This window comes from Seriola lalandi, unplaced genomic scaffold, assembly GCF_002814215.2.
Source record: "Seriola lalandi dorsalis isolate HSWRI2012SDOR001 ecotype SW California unplaced genomic scaffold, Sedor1 jcf7180002054694, whole genome shotgun sequence".
Taxonomy (NCBI): Eukaryota; Metazoa; Chordata; class Actinopteri; order Carangiformes; family Carangidae; genus Seriola; species Seriola lalandi.
Window position 1 is genome coordinate 2,107,058 of NW_019525247.1, and position 20,796 is coordinate 2,127,853.

Below are 20,796 nucleotides of genomic sequence, written 5' to 3' on the forward strand. Positions count from 1 at the left end.
ATCTTTAGCAACACAGATTGTTTTGTTCATCATTTATTTTGTGATTATGAAATGATGCATCATCAGTTAACACTTGACAAAACAAACATCACTTTATTGAGTGCCCCTGTATTCTCCTCTGCAGACTAGATTTATTAGATGAAACAAACAAAGGAAACCTCAGAACAGTAGACCAAGCAAAACCACCGCATCCTCATGGGTGGGGGAGGTGTCATGCTTTCATTATAATCTCATAGAAATACAGGGGACAAAATGAGTTAAGCAGTTACTGTTAATGGATTTTACAAGTGCATGTAGTGAAAGTTAACCCCCACACAACCAACAACCACTCTAGCTGTGGTCGCAGCTGGGCGACTAGTCAGACAAGACTTTGACAGATGGTCCAATGGGACGCTGGAGAGAGAAGGAGGGAGGAGAAAGGGGCTAAAGAGAAGGATGGATGGAGGATGGAGAGGAGGAGACAATGCTAATGGATGCAGAAATGTGTGCATGTGTGTGTGCATGTGTGCGTGTGTGTGTTTGTGTGTGTGTGTGTGTGTGTGTGTGTGTGTGTGTGTGTGCGTGTGTAGGAGGAGAGTCATCTGTTCCTGAAAGAATGAAAGAAAAAGAATCAGGGTTATAAACCTCACGGGAATCGAGAGGGACAATGTCGCCCTGCTGATGCTGAATTTGCACTTATATGAATGTTTAGACACGTGTGCCCCTCCCTCACACACACTCGCACACACACTCGCACACACACACACACACACACACACACACACACACACACACACACACACTGGAGTTTTATCCCCCTCTCTGTATTTAGGTTCATCATCTGATAGTTTTTATCATTGTAATGAAGAATAAAGATGAACAATGGAATGAACAACAGCTTTCATTCATGATAAACTGGACATTAATTTAATCACGTGGCTGCTCCTTCATTAAGCTCACAGCTTTATAATTAATTAATATTTTGATTATGTCACAAACATAGTTAACTATTCTTATTGTCATTGGTGCGTATTAGCATCAATATAACTTTGAATCTCCTGTCATACAAGCTACATTCCATATACAGGCCAAGGCCCCGCCCCCTTGGGTGCCAGTCAAAAATACTCGCATTGTGGCCACACCCACCCCCTCAATGCTCCCTCGAGCTGGCTGCACCCAGAAGACGCAGGTAGAAAAAACCTCTGCTCTCTTTTTTTCCGGTTGTGACTATCAAAATAAAATTCACATTAAGTGTGGTGTATATATTCTGTAAATAAATTCAAGCATGATTAAGCATTTAGTGAACATATACTTCACATTTCTTCACACCAAGTTGCAGCTGCTTCCAGCAAACATGTCGGTCTAAAATATCAAATTATCACCTGCACGAGTGTAACTATAACAACCCCTTCCTACTGATATTTTTCTACTATAAAAATACAGCCACAGATACATTGATCAAATTGTTACTTTTCTCTTTTTTCATCATTGTTGTTACTATTTAAAGACAGAGATGTGGTTTGTTCATTAAGTCATAAGTTCACATTTTAATGGTCTGTCATAAAACAACACTCACCTGCTCATATGTCTGTTTAAGGAGTAACTGGTCACTGTGGTCGGCTGTCTGAAGAAATTCCCCCTTCAGCTTTGAGAAAAAATGCGTTCGTGGAGTTCAGCTGAGGATACGTGAGGCTTCAATCAGTGTGGGGATCTTACAAAGTTTCAATCTTATTAGTACCAAATTGTCTCTTTTTGTTACTGCACCCCCACTGCAGCACAGCATGGCATCACTGTCTGTAAAAACAAATCCAATATGCAGCATACCAATAAAAGAAAACAAACATCAGGTTGCCACTAGTTTCAGTTCATGTCAAGGTCACAGCCAGGACTTAGAAATACTGATATCATGAGTTAAAGTCCCACACTAATCCCCTAAAAATTGGATATTCATAGTTTATTTATTGTGTTTGGTGCTGAAAAATATTGTCTTCAAGAGGAGTTATCCAAATTTACTATCATAAGACTTTGTCACTATAATTACAACCAGATTACATAGTGATTTCAAAGAAACTCTCTAGGATATAAGTGAGAAAACTGCACCTGTAAAATAAAGTGTTACTATTTAATTTGCACACCTGGTAGAGTGTGTGCCATGAAGGCGTAGTCCTAACCACAGTGGCCTGGGTTCGAGTCCAACCCATGGCCTTTTACTGAGTATCTCTCTTGCTCTCTCTCTCTCTCTCTCTCACACACACACACACACACACACACACACACACGGTTGCTCTAGGAATTAAAGCAAAAAAATAACTTTACAATGAAAAATTGATTAACCTGGCTGGGACACACTCTTTATTCAATGATTTTATCTTCAAAAGTCACAAAACATTGAACAAGTGCATCCCAGCAGGTTCATCACATTTTAGTGTCCCCTGGAAACACTTCTGTTGTGTTGTGAGTATTTGCACCCTTGCACAATGTGTTGTTAATTTGATGAAGATGTTTTCTGAAGTTGCTTGTGCTTTGTCTATTTGCATGCGTTTTCTTAAGCTGCAGTGCATTGAGCTCTCAGGGCCACCGTACATAACAATCTGATTGAGAAAGTCGTATGTCAACTGACAAACTGTAGGCTACTGATTTCAAGAGATTCTGTATGTTGCTGAAAAGTCACATAAAAAAGGCAACAACTACAAAACAAAAGGCAAACACTGACCCAACAAAAAGGTTAAGAATTTCATCATTTTTATCACATCAGATTAGATCAGGAGTTTTCATAGCCTGAAACTGTGAGCCTCCCCTCAGACAAACTTTGGAAAAAGCCACCCCCCCCAACCCCACCTTAGTTTACTTGCTTTGTTTTGCTCAATTCCTGGATGCCTATGGGATCATGATAACGTTATTTGATCCCTTAGATACTCAACAACTGAGCCAAGACAGCCAAACTGCTGTTTGATGGAACTGGAGACCAAATTCATAAAAAGGTCTGTGCTAAAGCTTTTCTGACTGCATGGGAAAAACAGTAAAATTCACCAAAACTACTACTACTCTGAACTATCTCTTTAACCAAATCACATACATTTAGGCCAATATACCTGATCCCCCTTTGATAACTAATGTAATAACTTACAATATTTTTTTCCCTTCCATTCATTGAGCATCCCCTGAAACTGTTTGGAGCCGCCCTGGTGAGGCCCACCTCTCACTTTGAAAACCTCTGGATTAGATTATTAAGAATGAGTCATTACATCCTAACAAGCCTTAAATCTGCTCTACGCAGCGTTGTTATGAAACATATGACATTAATGCTGTGAACCAAACTGTGATTTTATTCTTTAGAGGTGGCAAGTTTTGCGCTTTTATTTTGAAGGAAACACACAGTCTTCCCGTAATACTGTTGCGAAATGTTGGCACTTGACGCAACTTCCTGAAAGATTGACAGCTTGAACCGCTCTCTATCTTTCATGAGTGCAACCTACAGCTCCCGTTTTGTGAGAGGAGCAATCACAACTCACGTCGTTTGGAAAATTTGGATTTAATCGAGTACTTTTAAGAGAAGTTTAGAAGGAGAGCGCTCTGTGTGGAGTTTATAAGGATCTACGGGGCATGAAAGTGGAGCGGACGCTTCAAACAAAGTAAAAAAGGGGGTAGACCTGTCCGTTTGATGGCTGCTGGGGATGGAGCCCAGCTGCCGGCCACAGTAGCGGCCAGCCGGAGCGTGGAGAAGGCGCTGGAGGAGGCTGCCGCCAGCGGGGCTCTCAACTTGTCTAACCGAAAACTGAAGGAGTTTCCCCGAAGCGCCAGGAACTACGACCTGTCCGACATTACACATGCAGGTCGGTTTCCTTTTCACTGTTTTCCTCTAATTTACAAAGCAGCAGCAGTAGCAGCAGCAGCAGGAGTGAGCTAGCTGTTATTACGAGAACCGTCTTTTGTTTTATCGCCACCTGCCTCTTTTCTTCGAGCGGGGAAGGCGCATCCTTCCTGAACCCGAAACATTTCACCACACTCCCTCAGAAACTCAGCAGCTTTACTTAATTCTGATGGCTGTCATAACTGGGCATCTCTTAAAATATACTGTTAGACTTCTTTCAAATTACCAGGGTCTGTATCCTTCTTCGGCACATGTACACTCCACCAAACGGCAGTTGTATCAATAAAAACACGTTTAAACTGGCCCAGCAAACTGCAGTGTGAACTCTGTTGCCGTTAGCAGGCAGTGTGCACCAGTTTAAACGCGTTATATTTAAAAAATAAATAAATAAATGAAAATAAAGTCCCTGCTTGGTGGGCTAATCAAAGTAGAGGTGTATTTTATGGGGTATTTACTTTTCTCTTTAAGCAGAGCCATATGAGTTCCAGCTTTTTAAAAATAAGACTTGCGTGTTGTTCTTTTAAACTTCAAAGAAGAAAAGGAAAGAAACGTCAGACATACCAGTTCCTCTTCCTCAACAATGAAGTCTTATGAGGGAGGGAAACTTCTCCACTGCCATGTAACATTAGGGCTTCTCTGTCTAGGTTTGTGTTGTTCATAGCTTCACGTATTTCGGTGTTTTCTGTATTGAGTGATGAGCTGATAATGTAGCATCATGGCAACCATTTACTACCCAGCCTGAATGTGTCACCTCATCTCTCTGAGCTAATTTGTACAACAACAACAGAGAGTAAAACTTAATAGTGAAGTAGGTGCGGATTAAAGGGAACTACCTTGGCCTGGCCTGGGTGAAAAGAGGATTACCCAATCCAGGTTGCTGAAATCAATCTGGCTACGCAGCGACCAACACCCCCTCTGCTCTGCTGATGCTTTCTGTGCTCCGGTAATTATGACCATCTGCTCATAACAACCTAGGTCTAGGCCCTGCGGGATGAGGAGGCCTTGAACACATGTAAACACACACACAGACACCTGCCACTAGAGCAACCCAACCCTAATGACTCTGGAGGTGATGTGTATATCCCATACCTACGGCAATGCCACTTGATCAAGATGTGTTTATCCAAGTGCAGGTCTTTGGATAAATGAGTAATCCAGCTATAGGTAATTCAGTAATACAGGGTTGTCTGTGGTTCAAGGGGAGCTCTGTCAAGTCTGACAAAATGTCCTCCGATTATGTCATAGTGATGTCATCAGAGTTTTCAGCTCAGACTTGGCATGGTTTTGGCATGGAGCTTCAACACTGGACATTTACCAGGTTGGGAAGGATCAATGAAAGATGCCATAGACTTGAAATATGGGAAGTACAGGATCCAGTACTAGGGAATAAAAGTCAGTATCTCCCATACTTAGCTTTGCCATTAATCATTATTCTTTAACACATCTTGTGCAAGTTTAACCAATGAAGTCTTAATTGATTTACATGAGTTTTTGAGGTGGACTTGTTAGCCGAATTCCAAAGGTCCAGTAGGGGTATTGCAAGTGATCCTATGCGGAAGTCCTGGGGAGTCCCTAGAAAAATAAGGAACAAGTACATTTCAAGGACTTTCCCGGATACCATTTTTGGGGCTTTTAAGCATCAGTGACAGTTAACCATGAACTTCTGGCTGACAGAGACGAGGTCAAAAATCAGACTTGGTTATACTTTGTTGCTGTGCTTGTAAAGTTACATGAGAGCTGTTGCACACAGCTATAAGATTGATTGTCTTTGTCTGAGAATGACTAATAATAATTAATGTTGAGGCCACATGATTAATGTTGGATGTTTATTTCTTCATGGGCTTACTTTGGGGATTTTTGTGGTAATGCATATACAATAATAATTAAAATTTAAAAAAATGCAGCATTTGAATACTGATTTGGATGTCAGTTACCATGGCAAAGATCAAATCTGCTTCCCATGGTCTTCTTCACAGAATGGTGCTGCAGGATGTATTATGTTTATCATCATATGACTATGAAAACCAGCAAATACTCAGCTTTGGGAAGCAGGAAGCAGTGAATTTGTGGATTTTTTTGTTGAAGGTGTACCTGAGCAATTTAATGATACACTTCCAAGAAGAAGAAGACGTAGAAACTGAGATAAGAAAAACAAGAGAATCAGTGGAGGACTGTAATTCGGCTAACAAGTCCACCTCAAAAAACCCATGTAACCCTTGCACAAGAATAGTGATACCTCCACCTCTCCTTCACTGAGGTAGCCTGACATATATCTCCAGTCAGGATCGAGTGCCATAAACACTGGATCCTGTATTTGCCAATATTCAAGTCTTTTTGTTAACCTCTGTCAAACTTCACACCTGTAGTTTGTAATGCAGTGTTTCTGTTGGTCTCCAAGCCCAAGGTCTTCCAGACAACATTGGCACAGACAACATTACACACACTCTGTGTGCCTGTCATTGGGGGTGTGCATGAGTGTGCTGGGACTGGCCAATCATAGAATGTAATTCTGTGCGAAACACTGCATTTGCTCTTCTATGGGCCCAGTTGTGGACATTTAGTCTTGAGTAAATGCTTTTGCAACAGCTTGTCTGTACGGTCATGTGTAGTGTAAAGTATATGTGTATGGCAATGTCTAGTAACTGTAACTAAGTTAACTCACTTGTCTGAGAGTCGTGTGTGTGTGTGTGTGTGTGTGTGTGTGTGTGTGTGTGTGTCATGGTGGATGGTGACAGTCCAGACTGATTCACTAGACTGTCATGATGCTTTTCGGGTAGCCTGCAGTCTTGCTAGAACAGGATCTTGCTAGGTCTTGCGGACTCTGTCAAATGTCGTCCCACCTCCTGACCAAATTCTAGTACTTGTTTTCTTGGAACTCGGTGGATTTGACATTTGTAAATGTAATCCGTGCATCAGGCAGAGCCATCCGAAATTGCCAAAGATGAAGAATACTAACGCACTGGACCTTCTGCCTGCGGAAGGAGGTGGCAACCTGATTTTGTGGCCCTTCAAACAGGTGAATAGGGTTGCCACATATCCTATATAATACAAGATCGTCATTAATTTATTAATCATTTGGTTAAAAAATATCAGTGGGTGGGTCTCTGAAGCCTAAAGGGCCATTTTCAGATTTCCTGTATTGTCCAACCCACAGATTCAGTTTACTATTTTCACATAAGATAGATAGATCTAGATACTTAGATAGATAGATAGATAGATAGATAGATAGATATGGATTGCTTTATGATTTCTGCACCAAGACAAAAAAGTATCTTGATTTATCTATATTTGCCAAAAACATATGGAGCTGTGAGTTTCCTGAAAATGACCTAAACCTCAATCTTATCTATACAGCCAACTCTTGATGCCTTTCGTTCTCATACCATTGTTATTTACCTTTAGCAAGCTCACAAATCCAGTAGACAAAGAGCAACATGAGCTTCCCATTCAAGTCATTTTTCTGGCCAGCTTATGTTTCAGTCCTACGACAGATTTCTTTTTTTCCTCAATGTGGCTCTAATACTCCGTTGTACAGTCCTTCTTCTTTCAGTGTAGCTCTGTTCTGGTCTCCACCAACTCCTCAGAAAAACATCTGGCGCTGTAGCTGCTAACCCTGCCACTTCCATCAGACACTCGCTCATTACCAGTTGGGCTGGTATTGTTTCCACCTTGAGTCTGTTTGCATGTGTTCATGGTGCAATTGTGGTCCTGGATACACCTACTGTTGCAGGCACTTACTTCAGGAGGTGTTTATATGTCTGACTGTCTGGACAGTGTGTCACTGTGTCAGCATCACAACCTGCAAGATACAGTCAAAAAACTTGACAGGTGCGTAGTTGAGATCAAAATGAGTTCAAGGATGGGTGTGGTCTGATAAATAGAGACCATATTGTGATGGGATCATATCAGCTGTGACGTCAACATGTTGATGTTCTGACCCATGAGTACTGAGTAGGCAAGTAATTGGTGGTGGACAGGTAGACACTTAGCTTGTTTGAGCTTGTTTGCTGAAGTTGGCCATCCATGTGGAGGGTTGTTATTTATGATAACACTGTTTCATCTGTGTGCTGGCTGCTGAACTAAAGCACTGACCTGAAAGCTGTCCAGAGCTGCAGAGTTGGCTGGTGATACTTTGTACGATCCTACAGGACTGGACCATAAACCAAATATCTCAAATTACCAACATTATTAATGAAGACCATGTGATTAAACCGAGTGCAGCTACAATAACCATCTGGTCACTCGGTCATTAATTAGGGTGAATAAATCAGACACATTTTCAGGCAGATTTTAGAGAGGCACATTTAACAGAATATAAGAAACTGGACATTAGCACAGCTGATCCTGAGCAGGGTGATGTGCTGTGGACAGGATGTCAGTGAAGCTGTATCACACAAAGACATGAATATAGTGGCTAACCTGGAAGAAGGCTCGGCTGTGGAGGCCCAGCAGTGTTTATGATAACATCAACCCCCCTTAGCCCCCACCGGAGCAGCTTCCCTCAGGAAGGTCAAAGGTTCTCACACACACACACACACACACACACACACACACACACACACACACACACAAAGAGGAAGGCTTGCGTCTTGCTGAGTGTTTCCCAGTAGCTCAGAGCAGTGGAAGGGAACAAAGCTCAGCCTTTGTGTGTTGTGTATGGTGTATGTTGCGTTTACTTTGTGGACTCATAAGTCTGTGTGTTGTTGCAGTGAATATACACCACCCACCTCTGGGCAGATGCTTTATCCATCAAATGCTTTATATATATATAAATAAATAAGGGGTGGGCGATATGGCAAAAATATATCACGTTTTAAAAAAAAAATAAAATCACGATTTCGATTTTATCACGATCTTAAATTGGAAAAAGAAAAACAGACAATTTAGACCAAAGAACCTTTCTTAACAGATTTTATTTCAAATAGACAGTTTTGCCTGCATGTGCAAACAACGTAAAGTTTAAGGTAAACAACAACAACATTCTAATAAAGTGCACTCTTGCAAAACTAGTAACAGAAAGTAAAATATCAATCAAGGACATTACTGACAGTCATTTCTGTGCAAACTTTGCAAATTACATTTGCTTGTGCTTGATCAGTTGCGGAAAATCCAAACCAATTCCATATAATGGAGGTGGAATTTTTTTTAGCGACCAACTCCGTTTGGCTTTCAGCCATCGCTCTCCCTGTGCTACCGCTACACACGCAAACAAGGAGGCGGGTAGGAAAGCGTGTCACTGCCCATAATTCGCTATGATTGGTCGGTCAGGTTGACAATGTCAATATGTCTGGTGCGTCAGTGCATCAGCATAGAACTACAATTTATAGAATGTGCCCTAGACGATCCCACGATCTCTAGTATGTAATAAAAGCACTTGATGTATCATGACAAATGTTGTATTGCTATTTATTACTACATGGGCTATTTGGGATTTATGGGTTAAAGATGAAAAGAAATCATTATCCAGCTGATTGTTCATAACTTCATGCTGAAGTGCTCAAAGCATTGTCTGAACTGTTGTTCAGAAATCCACAGTTTCAGTTTCACATCCCTTTAATCTGAGACTCAATCTGTGAGGCAGATTCAGTGATCTGGGGCTACAGGTATTTACAGAACAGTATAACCACTGTCAACTGTGGTGCAGTGGTTAGCACCGTCGCCTCACGTAAGAAGGTTCTGGGCTTGAATGGACGGCCAGGTCCAGGTTCTCTATGTGCCTGTTTGGGTTCCTTCCTCTGTTCAAACATATGCAGTTTATTTGGTGACTGTCAATTGCACATTGGTGTTATATTGAGCATGAATGGTTGTTGTCGGTATATGTCAGAACTGTGATGGACTGATGTCCTGGGTGTAACCCGCCCTTGCCTAATGTCACCTAACCTAACCTAACCCAACCTTACCTAACCTAACCTAACCTAACCTAACCTAACCTAACCTAACATAACATAACATGACGGCATACACTATAGTGTGACAAAACAACTGACAGCTTAGTTATTGTTATAATATCTATAACTTATTTAGAGTTATTCAGTTATTGGGAGTTATTGAGAGTTATTTGGTGTTATTGGGGGGTATTGGGAGTTATTGGGTTATGGAGTTATTTGGATGTTTTGAGAGTAATTGGGAGGTATTGAGAATAATTGAAAGTTATTGGGTGTTATTGAGACAATGGAGAGTTATTGCGTTTCATTGAGAGTTATGGAGCGTTATTGCGAGTTTGGGAGAGTTATTGGGATTTATTGAGAGTAATAGAGTTATTGAGAGTTATGGAGTATAAGTAGCTCCTAACTTGCCAATTTAGGAGAAACTCCTAAATTCAAATCTCAGTTCCTCGCTTCCCATTTAAGCACTGAAACCACAGAGCACTGTGAGTGAGTCAAGTGCACAAAATAAAATAAAAGCAGGATCACTTCATTTGTATTTCAGTAGCATTTTGCAAGTGCACCACACCTTGTATTTGCTGCTGAACTGAAGCTTTGTTAATGTTGGAGTCCAGACTTTCCTGCCATGACAGACCCATAGTGTCTCTCCTCTTTAAACTGCTTTTCTGTTTCCGTACCTTACACACACACACACACACACACACACACACACACACACACACACACACACACACACACACAGTGAGCACTGTAGAAAATGTGGAGAATCACATACTCAATATTAAAGTCTGGGATTGGGAAGCCCTCCAAGTAATAAGATGATATTGAATTCTTCATACTATATTAAAAAAATAAGGCACATGTTCCGTAGCAAAAGAAGAACAGAAATGTTGTTGCATGCAGACAAAGTTAATAAAGTGACCTCCTGTCTCATATGACCTCTGGGGATGTTACACACAAGACAACTTTTGTTAGGAGCTGGACAGACGGCACACACACTCCATACCCACTAGGGTTGTCAAAAAAATCGATACTCAGATACTAATCGATACTCAAAATTTGTATCGGATTAGATACTCATTTGAAACAGTGTTGATACCAACAGTGCCGTCTTCACATGCTCCAACTGACACACAACTTCATACAGCACAACTGCAGACAGGCAGGCACATATCCCCTCCCCTCACTCGCAGCTGAACACATGAACGCTAGTTGACGTTCACAACACTGTGAGGGCCTTCGCAACCTGTTTTAGTTGTAATTGAAAAAGTCAAAAGTGCCCTTTGGAATTATTTTGCATTATTATTTTAACTGGCCGGCGGCACACGTTAACACTAGCTGTTTAACTATGAGCAACTAGCCGATAGCCAAATTAGCCATCTGTTAAGTTATCATTAAGCTAGCGGCTATGGCTAATAATAAAACGACTAACGTCAATGTCTGAGCTAGGCAGCAAACTTTATCAGACCTGCCCGTCTGTAACGTTAATAGACAGTGTTAATTTAACAGGATAATACAATGATTCGTGTCTGAAAAGTATTATCGTGTTATTAAGTCCCAGATTGAAGCTGAGAAAAGTCGACCACCAACTAGTCAGAAACAGCGGCAGCCCACACTACCAACTCTATTTGATCAGCAACGTAAATATGGTGCCAAGTCACCAGAAGCACACAAAATAAACAGGGCTGTAGCTGAATATATTTGCATGTCATATACATATATATATATATATATATATATACCTTACAGTAAGGCTACTGTTGTTTTGTTTTTTTTGCACTACCTCAGACAGCCTAAAAATAGTTTTGTCATCGACTCTATTATTTGTATGGTTCTAATCTTTATTTGAAAATGGTATTGAGTATTTGGGTATCTGTATCAACCCTAATACCCTAACAACCAAGACACCCAGCAGCAACAGTGTGTGTGTGTGTGTGTGTGTGTGTCTGTGTGAGAGAGGGGGAGCGATATTTCCATGTCATGTTCTTGAAAAGTGGTTTACAACAAGGCCTGATGTTGACCTCTGATGAAACATCCAGACTTTTCTGTATCACCACATTGTGTTATTTCATTGATTGAGTTTGTAATTGTCATTCTCCACAACCAGCAGCCCATTCTGAAAAAAATGAAATTTCTGCTAATTGAAATCAAATACTATAAGACGTTACTGTCCAGGGTTATTTAAAGATCCTTCAGGAAGTGTGTTTATGTTGTTTAGGTTGAGCAGTTTTGATGGCAGCTCTCTGTTACTGTCATTGTCCACTGTTTATAAACATACTACTAAACAATGTTCTGTGGTCAGCCCTCAATTCCTGTATATTTATTCCTGTCACTTTAAAGGCAGAAATACCTAGAAAAACTAAAGCTGTTGATTCAGTCCTCTGTGTGAGGACTCAGCTGATAAAGGTTAAAAGGTGGCTCTTAGCAAACTTGTAGCTTCCTCCTGTGTGAAGGACGACAGCTGTGGACGAACTGGATTCAAATTATAAGCTATTCTCATAGCAAAAGTCCTGGATCTGGCTCTGTATGTCTGAGACCAGAGTTTACTCTGGTGCAAAGAAACTAAACACGAAACTTGGACAAATACCTGGAAATGATCTGCACTACTGGCCCAAGAAGTATGAGCGCAATCGGCCTCATGGTGGCTCTGTAATCAAGGATTTTATATTACATTTTGAAAAGGCCACACCCTTCACACCATTTGTCCGATTGACTAGAAATATGATGCACATATCCAGCTCAATGTCCAATTGAACCATGAAAGCCCGTCTGGATAATTTTTTTGCTAATTTGCATAATTAGAAAATCAGTGAAATGAATAGAACTTTATGAATTTTAAGTTTAGCAACACCAAATTTGGTACACAGCCTTAGGGGACTGACAGAAACATTTCTATTATAAATTAGCAATATTCGTCTAAAAACATGGCCACTATTGACCAAAATATCTCCGCAAAGGGCAGGGCTTAGCTAATATTGGCCATAACTCATTATCTGATCATCATGAAACTTGGTCCATATCTTCGGGAGGGAGTCGGCATACCAAAGCATTTTGAGCCTGACCTCTAGGGAGCACCATAAATGCCAAAAATACGTATCTCAAAATCTGGTGAAAAGATGTTCTGAACGTGAGTATTAATGAAAATCTCAAGTGTCATATTGATTGATGAAAGTGGGCGGGGCCTATTCATCTTTATGTGCCATCTTAAGCCTTTGCTCACTTTGCAGTGAGCTGGAATGAGCCAGACCAAAAAAATTGGTATCAAAACTCAAAATGGTGTGTAAATGCTTCACAAAAAATATAATCCCAGTTGGCCATATGGTCGCGCTGTAATTCATCAAAATTGTACAAAATTTGAACAGCTGCCCCCACCACACCGAGAGTCCCATCAACTTCAAATGTACCTCTCAGCTACAGGACAATATTTTCTACAAAAAGCCTCTGTGATAATAGCAACTACCATTATGGATTTTGAGCTAATTAGCATAACATTAAAAACAGTAAAATGAGTAGAACTTTTAGAATTTTTACTTTATCAATACCAAATTTGGTATATTGGCTCGGGTGACTGACAGACAATTTTCTGTCATAAATGAGCAAGATTCGTCTAAAAACATGGCTGCCATTGACCAAAATATCTTTGCGAAGGGCGGGGCTTAGCTAATATAAATATATAATATAATATAAATCATTAACCATTTATCTGATCATCATAAAACTTGGTAGATATTTTCAGGTTGTTATAGGGAGTAGAACTACCAAAGCATTAATTAGCTAAAATTTAGCTGCTTCCCTCATGTGAGCAATAAACGTTTAGGACCCGCAAATTACTGCTTACGCCTATAATTTCTTCTTGTTGTTGCCGCCATGGCAACTTGGGCACAACTGACCCTTGTGATCAGTCCACCACTCTGGTCCACACTGAAATATGTGGGCAAATATTGTGGACATTGCAATCTGATGTTAGCATTTAACTATGCCTAAGCACAGCCTTACAGAGCTGGAGACTCTGAGTCTTGTTTTCCCCCTCCCTGCTCTTAAATGTGTGAGTGATTTTTAACACATTGAAATAGGGCTGCACAAATGCAAAAAAATCAAATTGCGATTATTTTGGCAAATATTGCAATTTTAGTTGGAATAATTTTTTTTTCAATTCATTTTCACTGAAACTCAAACTTTTAGGCACCACAACATATTGGTTTTAACAATGCACAACAATGTCGTGACACATTTTATCATTAGCTCCTGTGATTTGGATATTGCACTTGGCCATATTAAGATTTAGATTATATTGTGATTAATTGTACAGCCCTAATTTGATACCAAATAAGTCAGAGACTTCCCACTTACCCATGTGCTGATGGAATCATCATCAAGTTCTGCCAGCCAATCGTATAAATACAATACTAGAAGTAAAACTCCATGTCATTGCTGTTTTAAATCCATTGTAAAAACATAAAGTTTAATAGTGACAGTAACCCTGCCCCTTTGGTTTTAAGTGTGACACTGAAAATCTAAAAGTGTGTGTGTGTGTGTGTGTGTGTGTGTGTGTGTGTGTGTGTGTGTGTGTGTAGTTTGAGCTCAACATTAGGATGTAGCCTTCTCTGTCTCTATTCGGCTGCATTAAATGAGACTGTGTACATGTATGCTGGTGCAGTGGCCCCCCCCCCGTATGATCTATTTCCTCTGTGCTGCGGATGTGGGTTGCCTGTTCACAGTCTTCACTTCTGCTTTGTCTTCTTTTGTGAGTCGTCACTGCCGTGCCTTTCTGATTGCCCCACACTTTGTGTCAGCCAACATGTTTCCACCCAGCTGCCTGTTTTAAATGTCAGACAGAATAAAATGCCAAATTGGTTTGCTTGCTTCTGTTTGCTGGAACTGGTCAGTTCATTCAAAAAAGATGTTCATGGAAAACTAGAAGGAGTCTTTCATGAGCTGATAAATACTGAACAACTTGTTAGTGTCAGCTAATGAATGCCACGGTTGTATAATTACAGGAAGAAGCTATCCTGTTGTAACACAGAGCAGCGTGTACATGTTCATGCATTGTTACATTAACAGGGACCAGGAGTCAGTTGTTCATCCAGTGGAGGGTAAATAAGGCTGCAGTATATCCAATGCTTTTGTCATGCTTTTATTTGCAGTATTTTTAGTCTCATGTGAAAGGCTCGTGTGTGTGTGTGTGTGTGTGTGTGTGTGTGTGTGTGTGTGTGTGTGTGTGTGTGTGTCTCGCTCTCCGTCTGAAACCTGCTGGTGTGTTTCGCTCTCTGAGCACAGCAGCTGGTGGGGAGGGGGAATCCCTCATCCCTCCCATGGGAGGTAACAGAGAAAGAGACAGACAGACACATTGAGGCTGTAGGGCAACACTACCAGTCTGCCAACCAATACACTTTGCCATACATAGACTGGGCGGATCTGGTGTGTGTGTATGGGAGATTTTGGAGCAACCTGTTAGACAGCGCTGTCCACCACCATCATGAAAACACCACATGATGGAAGAATGGTGTTCATCCTCCAGTAAAGTTCAGTTCATGGTGAAACAACATCTTACTCAGACACTTTGTTGTTTTTTCCCTTAATTTGTCAAATTTAAATTATAACATAATTCTTATTGTAATTGGATGTTAGCATAATAATTTCCCATATGTGTCTTATTTGAGTTAAAATTTATAAAAACCCAATAATCCAGTTTGCATTTTCATTTTCACACACTCGTATGGACAAAAAAAATGACTTCCCTCTTTAGAGGTTAGCTTGTGAATGCAATGTCACTCCCAACTGTAAAATATGATGCAATTTATGCAAGTAAAACTTTTTGACAATTCAGTTGACCTTCACCAGATGACATTGAAGCCATGCAAGGGTCTCTACTTTCTTTACTTCCTGTACTTGTGTTGTAGCTGCTGTCTCCTCCAGGCTCAGCAGGCAGCCATTAGTTAATGGGCCTCAGTCCCATTCCTCCTGGCTCCATGTCTGTCCCGCAGCACAGAGTAACACTGTAAGAATGTGTGTAAGTAATCTAATGTTGTGGAGTTGACTGCCTGGTGAATAATGAAAGCTGAGGCCATGCCTTATGTAACCCAGCAGATCCATTAACTCCCACAGTGTTTTGGTGTCCAGATGGCTGATGAACTGAGGGAGTTAGGACATGATAGAGAAGCCATGGGGCCTTGGGGTTTGTGTGTGGATGTGTTCAGTTCGTATAGAGTTATAATAGGATCACTGTAACATTTTAGTAAATGAAATCAGCTTGTAGAGTAAAAGGTGGTCCTTTAACTTTTTATAAGAAACCAAACAAGTTCCAACCCAACATGTTGATGTTCCAAACCATCAGTATTCAGTAGTTATGACTACCTTATTACATGAGTACTCAGTACTCATTACTACATTATTACATGAGTATTCAGTACTCCATCCATCTTAGTACTCAACTTTCATTTTAACAAACTACACACCTGTAGTTGTTGTTGTGTGACTGTATTATGCACAGTTGTGATGCTATCGTGGTGACTAGAGTTGAAACGGTATAAACAATTTATTTCGCGATTATAGTGACCAAAATTATCACGATTATCAGTATTATCAAATTATTATTAGTATTAAACTAGTATTATCAAAAGTAATACCTTTCACCAAGTTTTATCATGGAAACCACAAATAAAAAATTAGCAGCACTTCTTGTTGCATTTAAACATTAAATTAATAACATGTTCAACACATCGTCGTCACAGATGAGGACCAGGGACCAGTAGCAGTGCTGGGTTTGCCTGCTGCATACCCACTCTGTCAACAAGGGAATAGCAAATATATTATTGTTATAATTTTCTGAGCTGTGTCTTTCAGAGCACAGACACTGTAGACACACCTGTCACCTGCCCAGCACAGTGCTGTTACACTAGAAACACCGCAGCTACACTGCGTTTGGTTTTAAAAACACACAATCGCAGATCAAAGCGTCTCACACGGAAGCTACGACACGACAACGGGGATGAGATGGGACAGATCTGTTGTACCAGTTTGCACAGCGGCTAGCAGCTCACTGTTTTTCAGTCTGTGTGTGTGCTCTGTGGCCATGTGACATTGCACCGAACAGAAAGGCAAACTTGTCTGACAGTGTAAAAGGAGTCATTCACCTTTTTTAGCGGCTTTACTCACTTTTTAAAAACCCTCTTATACCTGCTAACTTTGGTGTAAAAAGGTTTTAGAAGTTGAAAAATCTCCAGAGGAGCTGTCACTGCCTTCCCCATGTTTTGACTGACACATAACAAACCCACATTGGTGACTGTTGCTGGTTGATGCCTTACAGAACCTAATGTGAGTTAAATTAACCACAGTAACTAACCACGGTAATCGACCACGGCATAGTGATAATTAAAATTTAAACAGTAATACTAAAATTCTTGCATTTCTGTCGTGATCTAGCGTGAAACCGGTAACTGTTTCATCTCTAGTGGTGACCAAATTTGTCCAGACAGACAGACACCAGACAAAGTACTCAAAACCACCTACAGTAGGTGTCTGCAGGACCACACCTTACCATGACAACACACAAATAAACACAGACATACTCACAAGGTGAAAACAGTACCAGCCATGTTGTTGCAGCTGATAATAAAGGAAGTCCAGAGGCCATTTTTATTGAACTGAAAAGTGACAACTTGTACCAGTGATTTATACAAGGTGTAGTCATATATATTGTTTATATCCTAGTAGTATTGACTGAGTTTTGGCTTCAGACAGAATTTCTGTTGTTGGCGATTAGAAAAATGCTCGACGGTGGTTTGAGTATAATGGTTTTTGCATGAATCTGATTTGAGCCATTGTTACTGGGGACCATAACACAGTAATAGATAAAGTGAAGTGGTGAGTTGGTGTCAATGCTACCATTCTTTAATGGTTTGTCCTGTTCCTCTCTTAACAGGACATTTATTGTTTGTTACAAATGGCAACTGTTCCTCTTCTGTCCAGTTTCTGGTGGCGTTTCCCAAGGCTCTATCCTTGGTCCTGTACTGTTTTCCGTTTGTTACCCTTAGGAAACATCGCCCTGGCTGGCCAGGCTTGTTACCAATCATTTTTATGCAGACGATACCTCTCTTAATCCTAATGATTTCACCGTGGCATCATCCGGTCTGCTACTAGACTTAATACTTTTTTATTAAATTCCTACAAAGTCTTGACTTCATATATGAGATTCTACAGACATGGATGTAAACTTCAACTTGACTAGTCGGTGGGGGCAAACGACCACAAGGTGGTAATTCTAGTTTTAAAAATCTTTGGATTGAGTTTCTCAGATCTGAATGTTTGTGCAAAATGATGATCATCATAAATGATGATGATGATGATATATCTTAATGTTTTTGTCTATTTTCTCTGATATACAACACTATCAACAGTTTTTGGATGGAATGTCATGACATTTGGTAACCACATTAATTTCCCCCTTAAAATTAACTGTAATAACTTTGGTGACCATCTGACAGTTCATCCAATGACATTCCCATTTTGGTCTGTTGCCATGCTTGCGATGACAATATGACTTGCGATAAAAAAACAAAAAACAAAAAACAAATATTGTGTATTCTTAGTGAAGCTGAATGAATAACACAGACAAGGGTCACTATTGGTCATCTCGGTCCTCCTCCCTCTGCCGCAGGTAACACTGCTGAGAGGGGTGGGTGCTGTCTCAGGCTTTAGTTATAAGTTTACAAAGGTTTGTGTCAAATGAAGCTGCAGTCTACACAGAAAGTTTTCCTTTTAGCTTGTTCATAACAGTTCTGTTAGCTTAACGTTATTGGTTTGCTTTTGCGCAGTCTTTTGTTCATATCATGATGACGATGAAAATAAGATTAATCGGGCAGCACTAATGTAAATGTGTGCTGACGTCTCTTTAGATGGACATCTTGAAATCTAATTGATACCAGGGACATCATATGGATCCCAAACTCTTAGGCTAACTTTCAGTTCTACTGATCTGTAACTACAGCCGAGCTGTAACCATTTTAAATGTTGTACCTGAACTGAGTCATCTCTAATGTCTAACACCAGCCCTTCAGTCCACTGATATCACTGTATTTCCTTTCTGTGGCATAACTGGTTTTCACACATGTGCAGTGTTCATGCTGTTGCCGTGACGACAGGATTGCTTTTTCATCTATTTGACTGTTTGTCACTTTTCAAATTGCTGCGCTCAGAGTTTCACTTACAGAGTTAAACTATGTCCTTGGTGCATTTTGAAAATTAAAAAGCATTTCCTGATAAAGAGCTATATGTTGCTTGCTGTTAGCTTACAGTTATATGTAGAATTATTCAGTTTTATTTGGGGTCGACTACAGTGCTTATATGAGTAGTTACTCTTATGATGTTTGTCTATTCTGTTTATTTTTGAGTGTCGTCAGGACTCCTGTGTGTGCTCCCAGCATATTTCCCTTATTGCATGAATACATGGAGCTTTGCAAGAGAAGCCTGCAGTCTGTGCTTTCTGTACAGTGAAGTTTAACTTCATCAAAAGTCTGACATGTCCAAAACACTCTCATAGACAAGTTGTAGTCACTGGGTCTTGGTTTGTCACAACAGTGAATCAAATAAATAAACGTCAGCTTTAATACACTCCTTAATACACTCCTAAAGACTTGGTACTCTCACCTTGACTCCTCTCTCTGATCCTCTCCTCCCCCGGCACCTTAAACTTGTGGCTGAGAATTAATCCTACTGTCAGTCCTGACACATTAACGTCAGTAACATGAATTAACTTTTTTTCCCATATTAGAAGCACTGATTCTCCTCCTCGCAAACGCTCTTTTTTTCATACACAATAACGTTAATGTAGGGAAACTTTTCAAGAAGCTGGGTGTGCTAGATGTAAAAGAGATAATATTCATCTGTAGGGTTGTCACCTTTTATGTGAAAAAAAGTTTTTTACTTGACATTACATTATTCATAGCACTTTGTTAGCAATTTGTCCCTAATTTTTGTTCATGTTATGTCTGGGGCGATTCTGTATTATATGTGACAGGTGGCAACCCTATTCACCTGTTTGAAGAGCTGCAAAATCAGCTCGCCACCTCCTTCCGCAGGCAGAAAATCCAGTGCCTTCGTATTCTTCTTCTTTGGCTATTTTGGATGGCTCTGCCTGATGCACGGATTACGATACAGCGCCACTACATTGCCGTAGTGGCGTACAGCTGCAATTGCAGTTACAAACATAAACTCCACTGAGTACTGACAAAACAAGTACTAGAATTTTGTAGGGAGGCGGAGGCGGCACGAAATTTGACAGAGGCGGCCGCCACACAATTCTCTATGCAGGAAAAACCCTGAGCGAGTTTTGCACAGTGTGACCTGCTGCTGAGTCTGACCCACATTTCACTGCTTTCCTTACTGTACATTGACCCTTCCATGTGACAAAGAAAACTTTGAACTGCTGCTTAAACATAAAATACAACAATATAATTATTCCAAATATTTTTAAAAATTCCCTTCTCTGCAGTAATATTGATAATATGGTATATCGCAATATTTGGGCTGGACTGTATCGAGATATTCAATTTTGGATATCGATATCGTCCAACCAACAGAGATCTTGCTGAGTTAAGTGGTTTATAGATGATGTTCCAACAGGGCAGTCACGTCAGGGAAACCTGGAAACACATCAGTGTGTATTTTTAGGTGTTGGGGAGTGTGACTGCATATGAGTAGTGTAAAGCCTTTAGTGTCTTCACAGGGAGTTGTGTGTAAAGTTTGAGAAGTAAAGAAATCAGTTAATGTGGAGTTAGAAAGACTCAACCCTCTGTCACTCAAAGATAAAAAGTTTACATGGTGAGAATTAACAGCTTCAGTGATTAAGAACATCCAAGCAACTTGCTCTGATTTGAATGTTGACTCACCGTATCATCGATCATGTCTGAATTTCTCACTCAGTTACAGAACACTATGTGTTTGTCTGTTTTTTCACACTCAGTCATGCCACAGTTTCGCCCACACACACGTTCTAACAGAGCTGCTGCTCTGCTCGCTGTAACTAACACTGTAACAGGAATCAACACTGCCACATCCTGTCTT

General features: G+C 40.4%; 1 protein-coding gene across 2 annotated transcripts in view; it reads left to right on the top strand.

Annotated features, from left to right (window-relative positions):
* Positions 1 to 3,398: 3,398 nt before the first annotated feature.
* lrch4 (leucine-rich repeats and calponin homology (CH) domain containing 4) overlaps positions 3,399 to 20,796 on the top strand; it is a 65,341-nt gene continuing 47,943 nt past the window's right edge. Inside the window, exon 1 of one of the 2 annotated variants that reach the window (XM_023423851.2) lies at positions 3,399 to 3,812. In XM_023423851.2, the coding sequence (XP_023279619.1) occupies positions 3,641 to 3,812 (172 nt within the window). In that variant the 5' untranslated portion in view covers positions 3,399 to 3,640. The remainder of the gene's footprint in view (positions 3,813 to 20,796) is intronic. The other variant, XM_023423852.2, reaches the window with a different exon arrangement.